This window comes from Diabrotica undecimpunctata, chromosome 7 (assembly GCF_040954645.1).
Source record: "Diabrotica undecimpunctata isolate CICGRU chromosome 7, icDiaUnde3, whole genome shotgun sequence".
Lineage (NCBI taxonomy): Eukaryota > Metazoa > Arthropoda > Insecta > Coleoptera > Chrysomelidae > Diabrotica > Diabrotica undecimpunctata.
The window spans coordinates 60,298,864-60,319,748 of record NC_092809.1 but is presented as its reverse complement, the minus strand read 5'-3'; the positions used below and the strand labels follow the sequence as shown (position 1 = coordinate 60,319,748).

At 35.8% G+C, this 20,885-nt stretch overlaps 1 protein-coding gene across 1 annotated transcript in view; it reads right to left on the bottom strand.

Annotated features, from left to right (window-relative positions):
* Positions 1 to 20,885, bottom strand: part of LOC140445405 (RING finger and SPRY domain-containing protein 1-like) — a 62,273-nt gene that overhangs the window by 22,020 nt on the left and 19,368 nt on the right. Inside the window, exons 2-4 of the mRNA XM_072537407.1 lie at positions 6,959 to 7,139; positions 6,283 to 6,453; positions 5,938 to 6,202 (exon numbers count right to left, since the gene is read on the bottom strand). Coding sequence (XP_072393508.1) covers positions 5,938 to 6,202; positions 6,283 to 6,453; positions 6,959 to 7,139 — 617 coding nt within the window. The remainder of the gene's footprint in view (positions 1 to 5,937; positions 6,203 to 6,282; positions 6,454 to 6,958; positions 7,140 to 20,885) is intronic.

The window sequence follows — 20,885 nt, the reverse complement described above, 5'->3', positions numbered from 1 at the left end:
GATATATATATATATATATATATATATATATATATATATATATACATATATATATATATATATGTATATATGTATAAGCACAGCTTTTTTATTGTCTACACATGGAGCGATTGTTTTTAATTTAATTTCAATTAATTTAATTTAATTATTTGAATTCAATTTGTTTCATTTCGATTTACTTCCATTCGATTCAATTCCATTCAATCTCATTCGATTCGATCCCATTCGATTCTATTCGATTTATTTTAATTTTATTTTTTGGCGCGATCAGGTAGTGTGTGGTTGCGCGATATTTCGTTACATTGCGTTTCCGTTTCATTGCGATTCTTTTGTTTTTATTTTTCATACCTCTAAGCGATCCATTGCACCGATATATATATATATATATATATATATATATATATATATATATATATATATATATATATATATATATATATATATATATATATATATATATATATATATATATATATATATATATATATATATGCTACGGAAACGCAATGTAACGAAATATCGCGCAACCACACACTACCTGATCGCGCCAAAAAATAAAATAAAATAAATCGAATAGAATCGAATGGGATCGAATCGAATGAGATTGAATGGAATTGAATCGAATGGAAGTAAATCGAAATGAAACAAATTGAATTCAAATAATTAAATTAAATTAATTGAAATTAAATTAAAAACAATCGCTCCATGTGTAGACAATAAAAAAGCTGTGCTTCCCCTCCTCGGTCACTCCCGGAGTACCACATCCCGTTTTTTAAATAAGAAATAGTCTTATTCATAGACCACAGGAAATTCTCGTGATTGTTTTCGTAAGACTTGGGATGGCACTCCTCCACTACATGTCGTCCAATGTCCTGCAGCACCACAGTCGCGCATAGGAGATAGTTAGGTAAAGGGCAATGAGGCTGAGCTGCACGTTCACCTCATTGTATCTAAAAACAAGCACAAGCAAAGTGCAGGATACTTCCTCGGAACCAGGAACCTCAGACACGCGGCAACCGACTACGGTTGCTGAGACTGAGACACCCCTGGTCCCACAGCAGGGAGAAGATCATCAGATGATGGTCGACGAACTCTGCGGAGGAGGCTCCGAAATAACTGAGGCTGCCCCCTCCTCAATCGAGGAGGAAATGGACACCTAAAAAGAGCCGAAACGATACCTAAGCCAAGGGCAAGGACGTCGAAAAAAATAAGGTTACTATTATTCAATGCAACCTCCAACACAAAAAGGTGACAACGGCGACAGTATGTCGCCGCTTGGATGTAACGGTTCAACTGTGTAACTAAACGGTCAAATTTTCAGCTTACCAAGCAATCAACAACCGAGAACAGCAATATATGTTCCCAGAAAAATCAAAGCCTCCCCCATGGCGCAGTTTTGCACCTCAGACGTAACTGCGGTTAAAGTGAAGTGCCCATGGGGAAAGGGCAAAAATAGAGAGTTGATACTAGCATCAGTCTACCTACCCTCAGATGCAGCCACCCTACCACCAACAAGGGAAATGGAAGATCTGGTAGACCATTGTCTTAGTCAGAAGGTAGAACTTATTATCGGCTGCGATTCGAACTCTCACCATTTAGGCTGGGGCAGCAGAGATAACAACGCTCGAGGTAAGTCTCTTTATAACTATATTATTATAAAAGATTTCTTCTTCTTAAAGTGCCTATCCGTTCCGGATGTTGGCGATCATCACGGCTATCTTTACTTTATTTATTGCAGCGCGGAACAGTTCAGTGCTAGTCGTGTTATACCACTTTCGTAAATTTTGAAGCCAGGAAATGCGTCTTCTTCCCGGTCCTCTCTTACCATTTACTTTCCCTTGGAGAATCAGCTGGAGAAGGCCGTAACGTTCTTACGTTAAAAAGATATAAAAGATTTGTATATCTTAAATAAGGGCACCGAACCTACCTTTATTAATGTTCGTAGCCAAACAGTCATCGATATCACGCTGGCAACAGTTGAAATATCGAATAAAATTCAGAACTGGCAGGTATCGGAGGATATTTCTATGTCTGACCACCGCTGGCTAACCTATAATATTAGTCTGGAAAAAAGCCTTATCAAATCGCGCGACCCTAAGAGGACGGATGTAGAACTCTACAACCGACTCTTAGAAGATGCTCTGCGGAATGAAAAGGCTTCAACTCCAGGAACTAATACAGAATATTCGAAAGGTATGCGGTATCTATCCAAATCAAAATAAGCTATGCTTATAAAAAATCCTGTCCAATAAGGATGGTCCAGGAAAGTCGCAAAACCAACTCTTGGTGGTGCACTGAATTGGAACACCTTAGGAAGACAGCAAGAACAGCTTTTAATAGAGCGAAACGTACCAAACTCAAAGAGGATTGGGATTCTTATCAATCAAATCTCAGAGAGTTTAAAAAAGTCTGCAGACAAAGACAAAGAGCTGCTTGGAGAACCTTCTGTGAGGAAATCGAAGATTTCCCGCAGGCTTCCAGGTTACAAAAAGCGCTCTCAAAGGACCCACATCGGCATGTCGGCATACTAACGAAGGAAGATGGGAATAAAACTTCCAACCTTCGCGAAAGTGCTGAGGTCCTGATGAAAACACACTTTCCCGGTTCTAGTGTCTCAACAGCACCAAACCGGATGGAAGAAGCAATCATACCCTCAACAAACGACTGGCATCTCGCCAGAACAATGAATAATGAGGAAAAGGTAAAATGGGCCATATTGTGCTTCACCCCTTTCAAATCACCAGGGCCTGACGGCATATATCCAGCCCTACTACGGTGGGGACTGGATATCCTTCTGCCGCACCTCGTGGAAATATTCAGAGCCTCTTTGGTTCTGAGATATATTCCTAGGAAGTGGAGAGAGGTACGTGTGGTCTTCATACCAAAACCAGGTAGGATGGACTACACCCTACCAAATGCTTTCCGACCAATTAGCCTAACATCCTTTCTGTTGAAAACGATGGAAAGGCTATGCGAGAGGTACATAAGGGATGAAGTTCTGGTCCATAACCCATAGTTCTAGATACCCTGGTTGATCAACTCAGCAGCAACGGTTTGAGCGGTAAGCTTGCTCAAACGGTAAGTTTGAGAACACACTATGTGAGAGATCACAAGTTGCTCTCCGACTAATAGAAACATGGTGCAAGGAACACTCACTATCTATAAATCCAAAGAAAACAGAGATGGTCCTCTTTACCAGGAAAAGAAGAATCACGGGCTTAATACCCCCAAGGATTCTAAACTACAGTCCAAATTTTTCTGACGAGGTGAAGTACCTGAATTACCCTTGACAAGAAGTTAACATGGAACTCACACTTAGATGGTAGAGCTAAAAGAGCATATATTGCCTATGAGCAGTGTCGACGAACGGTCGGACGCACCTGGGGCCTCACGCCCAGGGTGATCGCCTGGGTCTACACCGCTGTCATTAGGCCAATGCTAACTTACGGAGCTATTGCTTGGGTACCAAAAGTGCTACAGGCAACAGCGATTAACAAACTAAACCATATTCAGCGGATTACTTGCATAAATATAACAGGTCCCATGAAAACAACACCAACTCTGCAATGGAGTTGATCATTGGCATCACGCCTCTAGATATATATGTCAAAGAGGTGGCGCTAGTGACAATGATGCGACTGCGCTCAGCTGGTGCAAACCTTGATGTAGGAATGGGACAATTGAGAACTCGTTTCTGGCGAGAAGAGTTGGATGCGTTACAGGCTGCTACTCCTACAGGCAGGCTGCGACTCAATTGAACCAAAGTTTGTCTTTAACAAACCCTACAAAATTGAAACAGGACAGTATATGAAGACAAACGTGGCAAATGCCTATTGCATATACTCCAGATCACTGAACCTAAGAATAAAGTGGGGTATGGGCAAAAATGCCAGCGTAGTTCAGACAGAACTGACTGGTATCTCCATAACCGCAAAAGAGATAACCTAAAAAGGTATAGCAGGGAAAACTATAATGATCTGCACAGATAGCATACAAGCGCTACTAACCTTGAATAGACCACGTGTCACATCAGGTTTAGTAATGGAGTGTCACGAATCACTAACTCAAGCTTCGGATGATAATACCATCATCCTGAGGTGGGTTAAAGGACACAATAGGAATAAAGGCAACCGCATTGCTGACCAATTAGCTAGGAAGGCGGCAGGCCTAAGACTCTTAGGACCTGGGGATCTTTTTGGTTGGTCGACTACAACAATCGCGGAAATTGTCAAATGTCACTCCCATACGCAAACCGTAAAAAGATGGGTAGAAGGGAAAGGATGTAAACTTGCCAGGGTAACACTAAGTAACCTTGAAGAGTCAACATCTAAGAAGTACTTGGGAATGACCAGGAAAAACCTACGTTTGGCAGTTGGTTTTTTAACTGGTCATTGTCAACTAAGCAAACACCTCCATACACTGGGGCTAGCAGACACACCCCTATGTAGGAAGTGTGAACGAGAAGACGAAACTGTAGAGCATGTCCTATGTGAATGCCCAGAGTTATCGTTAATACGAGAGTACGCGTTCGGCGAGTCCTGGCCCACACCTGCCCACATAAGAGAGATGTCTCCTGGTGACTTGTCCACCTTCCTAGAAATGGCAGGATGGACAATGAGTTAAGGGTGACAGCTCCCTGGGAGGATGCACAATGGGTCAATTGTGGCCTAAGTGCTGTGAAACTTAACTCGCCCTCCCTAACAAATATGCATATTTGCCATGGGTTGTGAGAACTCTATTGAGATATGTCCATGTTTTTCTTGATAATTCTAGAAGTGAATGTTTGGACTTGTTTTGAAAGTTGGAGGTTGCTGGTGATATTTTTTTTATTCTCTCCTAAGAAAATCTTCATTTTCACGAACATTTTCTTCTTGTGGGGAGATATGGCTAAAGACAGGTAACCAGTAAGTGGGGGATATATCTAATGGTGCTGGTGATAATTCACATGGCGTATTTTAACTGTACTTCAACTATGTTGGTGTGAGCGCTGTTTTCCAAACATCAGCTATACTCCAAGACCAATAGGGTATCGGCTGAAGATTTCCGAGCCACATAACTTGTGGAGGATATTGTTTCAGTTTCCAATTTTCGCAGCAAGTCTTGTTAGATGTTCTTTCAATGTCAACGTTTTGTCTAATGCGACAGCATGATACTTCGGGAATCTGTTGTGGGTAAGGCGTTGGTTTTCGACGGTCATATTAATTCTTTTCCTGTCAATTTGTTATTCAAATGAAAATAGCATGCTTCTTGTTTACATTTGTATGCAGTCTCCATTTTCGAAAGCAGCTTCCAAGGATTTCAAGATTAGCTGTTAGGGGTAGTTAGAGGTTTCTTAGTGTTAGGGTAAGTTTTGGTGTTGGGCGTCTATTGCCCAGTCGTCTATGTATCCGAACACTTAAATTCCATGTTGAGCTTATCAAAAATGTATAGGCTCCACAAAATCGGTGCTAAGACAGTGTCATGGGGAAGTCCATTACTCAATATCAATATCTTCAGTGCACTTTTGGAATTTTTCATAATACGTTGGAACGTCATGTTCGAGAGCATGTTATCTACAAGAGAGAGATGGTCCTTACTGCAGAAGCTTATAAATTAGAACTTGTCTTTAGACAGTATCATAGACCGCTGATAAATCTATGAAGACGACAAAGGTTTTTGCTTTCTTTGAAACTCAGCTTTAAGGTATGTTGGAATTACTAGGACTTGGTCAGTACCGTTTGAGTTGAGAAGGAACCCTGCCTATTATAGAGGTATTCATTCGAGTAGGTGAAGGATTGTGTTGTATAGCAGTCTCTTCAACAGATATCATAGCACGATCTTTTTCAGTAAGTATTTGTAAAACAAAAAAGATAAAATAGGGGATTCAAGTGATAGAAAATATAGTGTAATTAAAAGAATTTAAACTGTCGCAATTAACATTATTATTTTTCTACTTACACAAGTTGTCGAGTATCCACTGTGCACAAAATCCAACCTGTCTCTTCACATAATGTGTTTCTTCTTTCCAGGGTTCAACCAAACATACGAGACGTCTGGGGAGTTTAGCATGTGTTTCTTCTTTCCAGGGTTCAAGCAAACTTATGGGACATTTGGGCAGTTTAGCGATTTTTTTCAGGATTATTATTTTGTTGCTACTAGTTTGGGCAAATTTTTCTAAAGCTATCAAGGAAAATAATATAACGCTGGGGTGTGTAACAGGTTCCTGAAAAAGAGTCCTTCGTAAATATTTCGAACACTTTCGAGGGTGTAGACAAAAACCACACTGATCACATTGATACTTACCAAATTTGTTAATAAGTAATCTATAATACTATCGGTTAATATTTCCATATTTCTAGGACCTGCTAACTTTTCGGCGATGCAACCTAACACGACGCAAATATTCCTTTGTTTTGGAGCATCGGCCCTACCCTCTACCGCTGCCTTTTCGGATAAATTTAGCATGTTTACCACCTGTAATAACAAAATTATTCTACTAAATATAAAATTAAAAATATTGTGATATACGAAATACATTATGAATTTATAAAGAAAAATTAAATTGCCTCATAATTTTTTAAACGAAATTACAGTAAAACCTTCCAATAGCTACCACCTTCGGGGAATCAAAATCTGGTCGCTAAAGAGGAGTGGTCGTTTAAGAGAGAACATAGGAAAATTAAAGCAACTGATCAGCGTTGGGCATAGAGAAAAAAATGAGTTATTCAAAAAAGGTCAAAACTTCGTTATTCTTTTATAATTTAAATTAAATCTTAATTACTATTTAAATGGGAATAAGCCACAATTAAAGGTTAAAGTAAGTTTATTGACGTTTCAATTTCCAATCAACTTACTTTAACCTTTAGTTAGTTTTACCTTCTGGCATTTTAATTACTTTAAAATGCCACAAGAAAATAGCTTCAGAACAATATAAATTAAATCTTAAATAAAAAACACGTATTTTACATGAATACATTACCTTAAATACTGATTCCTTTGACGGCAATGGGCAGTCGTCCAACAATAATGTGATGACAGAAGGACCTAAGGGGTCATGCATTGGTATCACATTAATCATTGAATTTACAACTTGAATCCAACCCTCTTCATTATCTGCTATATTATGCACGAGAAGCATGGAACTTGGAGGCTCCTGTTCACTAAAATAAAAAGAAATCATAATTTCCAATATAATAAAATTAGTTCTTCACAATAATTATTTTCATAAATCTGAAAAAATCCCATTGTTATTCCTATTATTAAATCAAATAAAGATAAATTACAACCAGAATCATATCGTCCTATATCATTAACAGGATCTCCATGTAAACTTATGGAAAAAATAGTCAACAAAAGATTAATGTGGAACCTAGAACATAATGATCAACTTACCATCGAACAAGCTGTCTTTACAGATCTACAAACGACAAACATTATAGATCTAGAAACTGCTACTCGCGAAGCTTTTAAAAATAATCAAAAATGTATGGCAATTTACTTTGACCTAACTAAAGCATTTGATACAGTATGGAAACACCGGATATTATATATTCTAAAAAAATGGATGTCAAGGATATCAAGGGGATATCAAGGAAATATTTTGGCCTAGATAAATAGTTTTTTAAGTCCGAGCGAATGGTGCTATATCCTATCTTAGAGAACAACAAAACGGAGTCCCACAAGGATCGATTATCAGTCCTACTCTATTTTTATTAGCAATAAACGATATAATAAAAATCATTGCGAAACCCGTTCAGGAAAGACTGACCAAGATGACCTAATTATTTATATCAAAGGTAAGAACGTTAATCGTATGGCGTCAATATTACAAGAACACTTAAATAAACTAGTAAATTTGTCCCTAAGTACCGGTTTCAGGTTTTGCTCTAATAAAACAAAATGTATAATATTTTCAAAAAGACATATCGAGGATGAACCGAACCTAATGCTTGAAAATCAAAATCTTTTCAATCCAAACGAAATAATATTTCTAGGAGTGATATTTGATCAACAGTTAAATTGGAAAAGTCATATTCAGCAGTTAGTTCTTTCATATCGAAATGGCCTTAACTTGTTAAAGTACCTAGCTCACAAAACTTGGGGTGCCGATGGTAAAACGCTACTCATGTCATACAGATCCTTAATTCGTTCCAAAATTGATTACGGATGTGTTGCATATGCATCTGTCAGCACAACAACGTTAAAACCTTTGGATACGTTACATAACTCCATCCTAAGGATTATACTTGGAGCGTACAGAACAACTCCGATAAATAGCATACAAGCTGAAATAGGTGAATCCACGCTAGAGCTTCGTAGACAGCTATTAACCCTTAATTACACTTCTAGCATAACTCTAAATCAAAGAATACCAATAAATAACATTTTAGACATATAGGTAAGCAATTTCCACCCTTATATCAATACAAAAACATATCTTCATCTTCACCTTGGATTATAAAAATTCCAACAGTCAATTGCGTCTATTATAATTCCAAAAAAATAGCACCAACTACACTTGAGTGCAAAATAATCGACTCAAAATTATTTCGCGAAAGTATGTCTCTTGTTTCAACCTAAAAAGTGTAAATTTAAAAATATTTAGTGTATAATCATTAACCTCATTATTGAGTTTTAAAAAAATTTTGTTTTTTGGTGAATCCGATGACTTATTACAAGTAAATAATGCAACACGTAGAGAGGGGGTCAGAATTTTACTCATTTAAATCGACACGCACCGACTTAACGCGTTCGGTTAACATCGTGCGTATCAATTTCCATAGCAAACCCACTAATACATAGGTCACTAAGTTCGCAACTGCATTACAAATGGATACCACATCCGTCAAAGCAGCTTAAGCAGTAGCACTATTGTGAGAAGGCCTGAGTTAGAGGGCCGTGGCAAATCGACTAAATTTAAGCCAATCTGCTGTGTCACGAGTGTATCGTCGGTACTAAGATACTGCTGATTATGTCCGCCACTAAGGAGGAGGCCGTAAACGAATAACAACGGAGAGAGATAATCGATTTTTTGTATTGAAATCCCTGAGAAATCGACATTTAACTGGTGCTAATCTCAAAGAAGAGCTTAGCGAGGTCCGAGGTGTAGTTACCAGTGTTTGGACAGTCAGAGGGAGACTAAAGGCAGCCAACCTGGCACCAAAAAGGGCAGCTACGGGTCAAAAGCTAACTGCAGTCCAGAAGAAAAGGCGATTAGAATTTGCTCGAGAACATCTGGATTGGGGCGACTATCAATGGAGTCAGGTATTATTCTCCGACGAAATTAGGATATACCTACATGGCAACGACAAGAGGCGTCGAGTCTATAGAAGGCCAGGAGACCGATTTGCTCAATGTTGTATACGAGAAATTGTGTCATATGGAGACGGTTCTTGTCTGTTTTGGGCAGGCATTTCCATGGATGAAAAAACCGAGTTGTTTTTCGTGCCTGGTGGATCACGTTAAGGAGTTTTAACGGCGGATCGTTATATCAGAGACATTTTGGAGGAACATGTGGTTCCATACGCGGGATTTATTAGTGATGCAATTATTTTAATGCACGATAAGGCACGATGCCATACCACACGAGTCACCATCACCTATCTGACTGAGATCGGTATACCTACAATAAATTGGTCTGCGTTGAGCGTGGACATAAATCCAATAGAGCATGTTTGGGATGAGCTTAAAAGAAGGGTCCAGAACATGAATCATGCATCAAGGAGCATAATGGAATCGAAAGCTGAGCTTAATGATGAATGGGAAGCAATGCCTTAAGAATTTATTATAAAAGTCATCCGATCCATGCGAAATCGATTGGAAAGTGTAATTAGGAGTAGGGGTGATAATATCAAATACTGAAAAATAAAGAAATTCATTTTGTAATTGATGATTTCTCTGTTCATAACGTCTTTTTTACGTTAGTTCCAATGATGAATATTTAGGAAACTTTGTTCGTATTGCATATTGTTTTTATAATGCGTCTTCCAAATAATGCAATAGCAGTTTTTGTATGTTCAATAATAAAGTTATTGTTTGCACATAACATCTTTTTATGTTCATACTTATTACATTAATACAGAAGGTGTAACCTCAAATATCACTTTTGAGTCGATTGTTTTGCACTCAAGTGTATAATCTTACCATACAACTCTCCAGAGATCTAATTAACTTCCATTCCGATTACACAGTATACTATACAGACGGGTCTAAAACTGAAAATGGAGTCGGAGTGGCAATAATTAACAGCACAGAGATTTTCAAACATAGAATTCCAGATACTGCAACTATATTAACAGAACTCTATGCAATTTACCAAGCGATACTACACGCAAATGCAAATAAGATAACCAAAATATTATCCATGACATATTTTATGTCATTACTACAAATAATCAGGAAAATATAAACGCAGTGTAATATATTGCGAAAATATATTTACTAATAAAGGAAGAACTAAATAAATTGCATACTAAAGATACAAGCATCAAGTTTCTCTGGGTCCCATCACATGTTGGAATAGCAGGTAACAAAGCAGCAGACAAAAATGCCAAAGAAGCTATAAACAGTACAACAGTATCCGCATATCACCCAATATGTAATTATGGATCTAAAAAGCTATTTCATAAAGGACCTGTTCGAGAACTGGAACAATAAATGGTAATCCACATCATCAAAGCTTCAGGATATAAAAAATAAGATTGGACCATGGCAACCACTCGAGATATCCAGACGAAAGCAAATAATTATTTCCCGCTTACTACTTGGACATACCCAGTTTTCTCATGAACATTTCTTCAAGAAAGAAGAAAGCCCAATTACCTTATTAGGTTGAAGCGGGTTTTTGTATATAAAAAAAATTATTTCTTCTAGTACTTTCAGGAGTTTAATCGATTTTGATTTTAGTTCGAGATCTTTTAATTTTATTTTTGTATTTGCTCATTGCTACATTACTAATTTATCGACTTATCGAATATCTGCGTAGACGTTCACCGTACATTGTCTTGCCAGGGTAGATGTTAAATATTTAAGATTAAATTATTCTATTTTTCGCAGCATTGCGAAGCATTTCATAGCTGTCGATTCCTGTCCATTGGCAAATATTACGCAGCCATGATATCTTTTTACGTCGTGGACCTCTCTTGGCTGAATGGCTAATGTTTATGCCACTAAAAAATAACACCAATCCAAACTTTACCATAACTATTTGGTCTGCAGAGAAAGTTTGGTTTGATTTAAAACACATTAAACAAAGCTTTATCATGCTAAACTCTTTATCAAAAACGTGCCTTTCCTCATGAGGAAATGAAGCCTTAGCTGTTCTTCTTGTACACTTTTAATTATCGACCAACTACGATCATCTCGACGTTTTCTTCAATAGTAGCTGTTTTTGACCGTCCTTCACGTGGATCAACTTCAACTGATGTACGACCACACTGATCTTTTAGTAGATGCATCTGATCTGACAGATCAGGCCGTTACAAATATTGTTGTAATCTATGCCTACAAGTTAGGTAAGTTAAATGTCGGATACTTCCACTACCTTCTGATGAGCATTTTCCATAAACGTACTCAGCTCGATTCGTTAGTACTGATAACGCAGATGCGGTTATTTGAAGTTTGATCTCTTAAATACAGTGCGATTATCGACACGATACATCTTATGATCTGCGCGACTAGTCAATACAGCTATTAAATATGTTTGTTTTATATTTTGCAATACTCATCTTTAGTTTTTCTCTAGAAATGTATTCTCATAAACAAGAACGAGCTTGTCTGTAAAAGTTCATGGATGAAGTTTTGAATTAAGCGCCATTTTAACATATTGATGATAAACTGCAAGAGAGTGAAGTTGAAGCAAAACGAAAATCTGGACGGTGTTCCCACAGAAGAGGTCATATTTGATCAAGATGAAGTTACCAGTCTTACCTTATTTTATGGCAAGGATTGAAAACTTATATGGAAAATGAATGAGCCTCCCAAAAACATCAGGATATGTGCTCGAAATATAGTTATACGTAGTCCTGACAATGCAACCATCTAAGAAGAAATACCAAGTATAGGATTGTTGGGAGAATACCAGTGTTGCAAGTAAATAATCTCTGATAATATTCTCGACATAATAGTGGATACTACCAACCAAAGTATTTTGGTCCATGTCGATTCATTTTGATGTGCAAGAGATGCAAAAAAAAGAATAAAAATTGAATATAAGTACTTACTGGATTGTAATATTTAGCTGGTGGAAATAAAAGCTTGGTATCTGGAAGACCAAGGTTGTGGCATAAAAATAACCGGGGGACATTTTCTACAATACAATACATCCAGTATTTGCTAAACTTGACTTAAAGGGAGCATTTGAAGCATTGATAGAAACATCTTACTAAATTAATGGGATATACATTTGGTGGTTTAGTGCATGTTCTGTCAGATGAATTACAGTGTAATATTGGTGTCTCGACAGGACAGGTATCAACAGTTTAGATAAACCCAACTCAACAAGACTTATTTGTTAACCTTTTGCTGCTGATAATGAATAAGTAGATCCTTAATACACTTTCACCCATTTTGGATAAATTTATATAGACCATAAACCATCCAAAACGAATAATTGTATTACGGAACGGTATTCTGTTTATTGATGTTGTCAAAAAAACTCACAACTTGTTTTTCCTGCATAAAACAAACGTGTCTAATCGAGTTCCCTTTTTTATATTAATTCCAGTAACAATTACATTCTATAAAAAAATAAAGGGTACTGAGTAATTTGTTTACATAGAGTGTAAAAGGTCTCTCACAGTAAAATGCGCCTTTTTTTATTTAGTCACTAGTTAACAACAAGTTATGAACTTATTACTGATAGTTTTAAATAGCACAAAGAAGTATTATAAATAAAAATAATAAAATACACTCGCGATTAAAAAGTAATTACGGTAAACATTTAAAATACAATTGATTTTGCTTAAAAAATAAATTGGATAAGTCATTTGATTGAAAACGTTTAAGCCTACGCACTTGGTCATTATCATCGAATGACCCTTCTAGAGTGTGTTTAATGGTTATTTTAATAATATCTACAATTCCGATGATCTACTATCTCACCAGCTCTGGTGCCTTATTATACCTACTAGTTCCAGTTCATTTTTGTTCTCTAACAATTTTATTTCAGCTGTTGTTAGGGCTTGTTTTTCTTTGGATCAGCTCTCGTTTCAATCGCTATGTAAATGTTGAAAAATGGAACTACGATAAATATGTAGGAGAGTACGGCCTTGGAGATTCAAATGTAGTAGTAATATGCAATATATAAGGTTAACCTCCAGTTTTGTTGAAATAAAGATATTTCTAGCATCGTCCGTTAGCTTTCTAATAAGGTTGGATTTACAGTTACTTAAATCGCCATCGATGAGAAGTCTCCTGACTTCATGTTTCCTCATATAGAGGTCGCTACTAGCATATGAACCGCAAAATCAGTAGGCCCAGATCAGATACCCACTGAGCTAATTAAATGCATTGACGAAGAAACACTGCATATACTTTTAGATCTGTTCAACAAAGTATATACAACAAGAGTAATAACCGAATATTGGTTGCTGTCCACGTTTGTAACACTACAAAAATAGTACATGCGACTCAATGCTCCCAGTACAGAACAATTTCCTTAATAAGCCACATACTTAAGATATTTCTCAACATAAAACATGGAAGACTATACAAAAAAATCGAAGAAGATATAGATGACACCCAGTTTGGATTCAAAGCAGGACTAGGAACGAGAGAGGCTCTGTTCGCTTTTAACGTTCTCGCGCAAAGACGACTAGATATGAACCAGGATCTCTATGTCTGCTTTATAGATTATCAAAAGGCTTTTGATAGAGTACGACATCAAAAACTCGTAAAACTGTTAAAAGAAAAGAATGTGGATAGTCGAGATATACGGGTTATTGTCAATATGTACTGGAATCAAAAAGCAAAGGTTAGAATCGAAAATGTCGATACAGAAACTATAGAAATCAAAAGAGGTGTTAGACAGGGTTGCCTGCTGTCCCCATTGTTCTTCAATCTGTACAGCTAAGCTAGTTTTAAGGAAGCAATAATAGAGGAACAACAGGGTATATCAATAAACGAAAAAATCTTGAACAACATAATATTCGCAGACGACACCGCTGTTTTTGCAGTCTAGAAGCACTGCAGCGCTTAGTAAATAGATTACATCAAGTCAGTATAAAATATGGACTACAAATGAACGTTAAGAAAACCAAGTTCATGATTATTTCTAAGCAACATACAGTAGGAACACTAGATATCGAGATATATATCCCGTTCATACCGTAATCCGCCTTTGGGTTCCCGTTCGCCAAGCCTGTCTATTCTGCTAGTCTTCTTCAGATAGATTTCGTGCTGACATCGCTTTTGAAATTACTTGCATCTATGTTGTTGGTGGTCGTCCTCGTTTTCTTTTCTCTGGTGGTATCCATTCTAATATTTTTTTGGTAGTCTTTCTTGTCCCATACGTCTAACATGTCCGTACCATGTTAATTGTTGTTTTTCGATGTCTTCTATAATTGATCTTTGTACATTCATTTGATTCCTTATGTCCTCATTTCGCATATGTTCTAATCTAGACTTTCCCGCCGCTCTCCTCCAAAAATCCATTTCAACTGCCAATAGGTTACCTTTAAGTTTTTGTGATAACTGCCATATTTCTGAGCCATAGACTGTTTCAATATGGTATTATATATTCTTTTTTTCGTTTCCGGTCTTATATTTTTCTGCCATAGTAAAACATTTTACACGTTTCATTTTTATAATCGGGTATATTATTGTTACTACTGTTTTTGTAATTAAAATTTATGAGGTGCATGAGAAATGATTGTCACCCTTCTTGTTTGATCAATTATAGATATAAGTACAACAGTCTTTTTGTGACATGTTTTTGGAAACATACCAGTGTACAAATATTTTCATTTTAAGTATCATGTACTTACATTTCACTGTTCTCATTTAAAAATATACTTAGTATGTTTGATGATGAGTATACTAAGTAATGATCTCATAAAGTCAGTTATTAAAAAAAAATCAATTTTAGGTTTTTAATTGTATACTCTACTGGAATGTTGTCAAGTATTTTGGTTTAACAGATATAAGAACGTGAAAAAGGGAAGAAAAGGAATATTTTTTACTTTACATATAAGCAGAATCATTACAGCAAATATTGCATAGCATAACTATAGATTGTTTATCTTACTGTTTATGGGATGATTGATTTATTATCTATATTATGAATGTCTTACCATAGTTATTTTTTAGGTGAAATTATTCAAAGAATGGTTTATACATTGGACTGCTGACCAAAAACAAAACTTTCTTGCTCAAATATCTGAAATAGATTCAGTTTTTGCCGAAAAACTAAATGAAGAAAGTCAAAATGGTGTAGTTGTTCATGAACCTCACTAAGGCATAAGTAGAGAGGATATTTTGGAAGACTAATAAAATTATTAAATTTTTATTTTTACTTACATCTCGAATATATATTATGCACTGAATATTATTTTCCTCTAATATCTAAATTGATTTCTGACTCTTTAAGTTGTTTCTAATAACTTGGACTTGATGATATGCGAATAGTATTTAATGTGATATTTTTCTAGATGGTATTTATACTAAATATAGTTTAAAATGTTTATAAATTTATAAACGTATGTTATTTATATCTAATTATCATAAGAAAAACAGCAACTATCTTTTAAACTTAGTGTATACTTGTTGGGAAGCATTTTTATTTTGTTTTCATCACAATAAAATAACTGTAATAAATTAATGTTGTGTTTTAGTTACTCGCATCATTGTCATAGCCTGTAGACTTTGCTTTTTGTATTCCTACTTTTATGCTGTATTGATACAGTTGGTTTTGTTCTTTCTGGTTGTAGGTCATCACAAGAAAACTAGCAAAATTATGCTATAATGTAACATAATAGTTTGAATTTGTTGATTATCTCACAGAAATCTAGTATTTTTTAGTAAATTTTATTTATTGATATCAAATGGGACAAACTCTCTGTCAAAATTAAAAAAGAATCCAGCATTAAAGAAATTGCAAGGAGACACTTATTTATACAAAGTGTCATTTTGCATTTTAGTGCTTCAAATAGAACCTAAAGATATTGATACATAAGTTAAATAAATCTATCTAATGAGGCAACTGATTAGCATGCATGAGAAGTAGGACCACACCTATATTTGAACCATAATTAATTCTGTAATGGGAAACATGGAAAAGTGAATTCTAAAGCAGTAAACGGGAAGGGATATGTATAACAATTGGCTGAAACAATTCAGGAGATTGGATTATTAAGCTTAAAAATAATGATCAAGTCAAAGTTAACTCTTCTCCTTCTGGTAAGAAAAAAATCTAGATTCAAGAAATTGATCACACCAGAATAAGAATATGGTCTATGCAGTTTAAAAGAACAGTATTTCATAAATCTTTGAACTCAAAGAGAGAGCAGATAAAAGTGTAAGCTTATGTTTTTTAATGAAACCAAGCCATTTCATAGCTTTGTTGCATATAAGATCTATTTGCAAATTAAAAGACAAATTTCTGTGAAAAACCATACTTAAAAAAGATTTTTTTTTAGACCACTTATTTTAGATCTGTAACATTATTGACTCCCGATCAAAATATTCTCTAAATTATAATTAAATACCATAGACTCAAGAGATCTATAAAACTGGATCAGCCGATATGTAAATTTTAACTTCTTCAAAACAATCCAACATTTTTTTATTGTAATTAGAAAAACAAAAAAATATATTGCGTCTATACGAAGCCATGTTATAGTTGCTTCCTAAGACAGAGAAGAATTATTTCACGTTCAGAGCGCTTGCGAAAGCCGTTCTGATGATGCCTATTGGGCTGAAATACGTATAAACGGATGCGCAAGCTCCCTATACGTGAAATAAAATCTTAACTGTCTTTTCCTTGTTATTTCGATATACTCTGTACGAGTACTAGAAACCAATTCGCTAAGAATTTTGCTTAGTTGAAAAGATATGTTGTGGAATGCAAGTTTTAGATTCCCCATGTCTCTCTTAACACCTTTATCAACGTCTGTTTTTGCCTTGCAATTCTTAGAAGGCACAGATTAAAGCGGAATTCTTGAATTTGGTTTCGAAAATTAGTCTACGATTTTATTATCAGATGTCGCTACATTGCGTCTATACGAAGCCATGTTATAGTTGCTTCCTAAGACAGAGAAGAATTATTTCACGTTCAGAGCGCTTGCGAAAGCCGTTCTGATGATGCCTATTGGGCTGAAATACGTATAAACGGATGCGCAAGCTCCCTATACGTGAAATAAAATCTTAACTGTCTTTTCCTTGTTATTTCGATATACTCTGTACGAGTACTAGAAACCAATTCGCTAAGAATTTTGCTTAGTTGAAAAGATATGTTGTGGAATGCAAGTTTTAGATTCCCCATGTCTCTCTTAACACCTTTATCAACGTCTGTTTTTGCCTTGCAATTCTTAGAAGGCACAGATTAAAGCGGAATTCTTGAATTTGGTTTCGAAAATTAGTCTACGATTTTATTATCAGATGTCGCTACATTTCGTCTATACGAAGCCATGTTATAGTTGCTTCCTAAGACAGAGAAGAATTATTTCACGTTCAGAGCGCTTGCGAAAGCCGTTCTGATGATGCCTATTGGGCTGAAATACGTATAAACGGATGCGCAAGCTCCCTATACGTGAAATAAAATCTTAACTGTCTTTTCTTTGTTAAAAAAATATATATTGGAAGTGAATTGAACAAAAATTATTATTCAATCAAACATAAACAAACTAAGTTAGGTTTGTAGAATAGAATCGACGTGTGAGGTTGTCCGATACTGATTATTGGATTACCGCAAGGCCGAGCCAATCAACCAAAAAAGAAGATGTATTTGGTGATTTTTCTATTAGTAACTTTCTTGGGTATGAATCTGTCTTTTTAGTTTACTTCTCCTGGTTAAAAAACAAACCATAAAAGAGTGTAACTGGAAATAAGGACACGGAGAAGACTGACTGAAGAATAGGGAATAATCCTTTAGGGAAATCCCATGGAGTTATTAAGAAGAAGAAGGGGAGCACTTGAGACAAGACATCAAAGAGGCGACTGCTTCAAGAAAAACTTTTAAAGATAAATGGGAAAAATAATACAAAGCAATCATCATCACGACTCTATAGCCCTTCATGGGCCTTGGTTTGCTTCAGGACTTCCTTCCTTATCAAATGCCTTTCTTCTCCATCCTCTAATGCCATCTGTTTTGAGATCGTTTTCCACGTCATGGAGATATCTTAGTATAGGTCTTACTCTAGTTATACGTCCTACTTAGTTTTAGAACATAGATATTCTGGTGGGGTTTTCAGGGTTCATTCTTAACACGTGTTATTTCCAGTTCCTGCATTGCTTCAAAGAGTTTTTTCTATTTATTGTTTCATAAGCAGCCCTAAAGTCTACAAACAGGTGATGTGTTTCTATGTTTAGCTCACGTGTTTTCTGCAGTATTTGTCTCAGCGTGAAAATCTAGTCAGTAGTTGATTTACCATACGGACTACAAAGTAATGTGGAGCGTATTTTATAAGCGCTGTTTAATAAAGTGATCCCTCTATAGTTATGGCATTCAAGGATATCATCTTTCTCGTGTTTGATACAAATAATGTCCGTATTCCAGTCGCTGGGGAAAGGTTTTTCTGTCCACATACACGTAATCAGTGCAGGTTGGCATCTAACAGGGTTTTTTCCGTCTTTCTTAACGAGTTCTGCTAGCAGATTGTCAGTGTCGGATGACTTACTGTTTGATAGCTTATTTATTGCTTTATTTACATCGGTTAGTGATGGTGGCACCTCTTTCTCGTTTTCTCTTTCTATTTCATTTTGTGGGCCTACTGCGTATACTGGTCTGTATGCGTTCTTCCCCGTGTTCTGCTTCACTTTGTGAGTTAAAAAGTTCACTGAAGCGTTCTCTCCATCGGATTAATATTTCTTGTTTTTGATAAGATCGCCATTTTTGTTTTTGCATTGTGTTGTTCTAGGTTGGTATCATTTTCTCATGTGATTGACCTTTCTATAGAATTTTCTACTTTCATTTATGTTATTCATTCTCCATCTTTCTGATGCTCCATAGTAATTACTTCCTGCGCTGTCGATTGTATTACATCTCTTATTTTGTTTCACTGTCCGTTTACATTGGCAGGTATATTTTGAAGGAGTTCTGTTAGCCGTGTGCCCAGGTTGGTCGAAAGTTCATCGACTTTACATGCAAGTGATACCTTATTTTTTTGCTCTTTTCTCGCTTCTGATTTTCTTGCCTGTATCTTCTTCGCTATATTAAAGTGATGATTTGAGTCCATATTTGCTCCCCTATAACTGCGAAAATTCATGATGTCCGAACAATGCCCAGTATCAATCAGAAAATGATCGATTTGGTTCCTCGTATATCCATCTGGCGACACCCATGTTACTTTGTGTATGTTTTTGTATTGGAACCATCTGCTGAATATTGTCATATTGAGTGACGTTACAAAAATAAAAAGCAATACAACGTCGAATATGAAGTAAAATCCAATAGACAAAAGACCATTTTTATAAAACAAAGTGTGGAGAAACTGAGGTGTTTCTCAGAAGTTTTCTCTGGATAATAGAATAATTTAACAAGATATTTAGGTTTGGCAAAGGAAAAGACAGGAAAAATATTTGATAGTTTCTGGAACATCTATTTACTACTATATGACACGATATCAACAGCTTTCTAGCTTCTGGAATATCTATTTACATTAACAGAATAAGATATCAACAGTTTGCTAAGTTTTTTTAATCAAGAAGGGGATTCAGCTTTCTGTCATGATGTCGATGAAACCTATGAAAATGTTATGTTTTATATGTAAGTGGGCAATAGAGCAAGGGATCGACACTGGTCCACAAAACATTGCCCACCAAGAAAAACTCTGACGCCCTCTATCGTATTAAGTTATGTTTAATAATTGTAAAGCCTTGTAAAGACATGATGAATGTTTCAAATACTTATGTGAACAATTAGCTTATTTATATGAAGTCAAACTAAGAGAAGGGGTTTTTGTTGGATCTGTCTGATTCTAATGTTGAAGACAAATTACTTCAAAGGGAAAGGGTCTTGGGCATTATTAAAACAAGCTGTGACTAAGTTTTTAGGCAATGTTAAATAAAGACCCAAACTGTAAATATTACCCTGTCCCAAAAATCTTTGTTGTTTGATTTTGTAGTTGATGGTTTAAAGCAAATACAGTATACTCCCTCTATAACGAACACGGTTATTACGAGGTTCCGCTTATAACGAGGTACATGAGATGTCCCGTGAAATTTGTATTCAACTATAACGCTCTATAGCGAGGCAAATCTGGTTATAACGAGAGAAAATAAGATCAAAAAACGTGTTTTTTTACGTTTTTGGCCCGGCGGTAGCTATAAATAAATACCCTTTTAAATGCTGCCCGCAATAAACTCGTCGGAAATTTACAATTTATGATTCACAAGTGTCATTGTAGGGGGTTGACCATTCACACTTAATAATAAGAAGGTCCTAATAGACAACATGTGGAAAGTGCTTTGAACGTTGTAAGAAACTACCCAAAGACAAAACGCAAATGAAAAAGCATACAACTGTTTCACATCTTTAGAAAATATGAGAGATAGAATACTGGACAATTTAACGCAGTCAAAAATGTCAGACTTCTTCCAATTGCAGAAGCAATAGTTTATGTTATCCTTGAAAATACGCTTTATACAGATTTACAGAATACATATTTTTTGTTTTAACGTATATCATTGACAATAAAAGTAAATAACTTTTTTTCAAAAACGCCATTCAAACAATATTTAGCATCTTATGT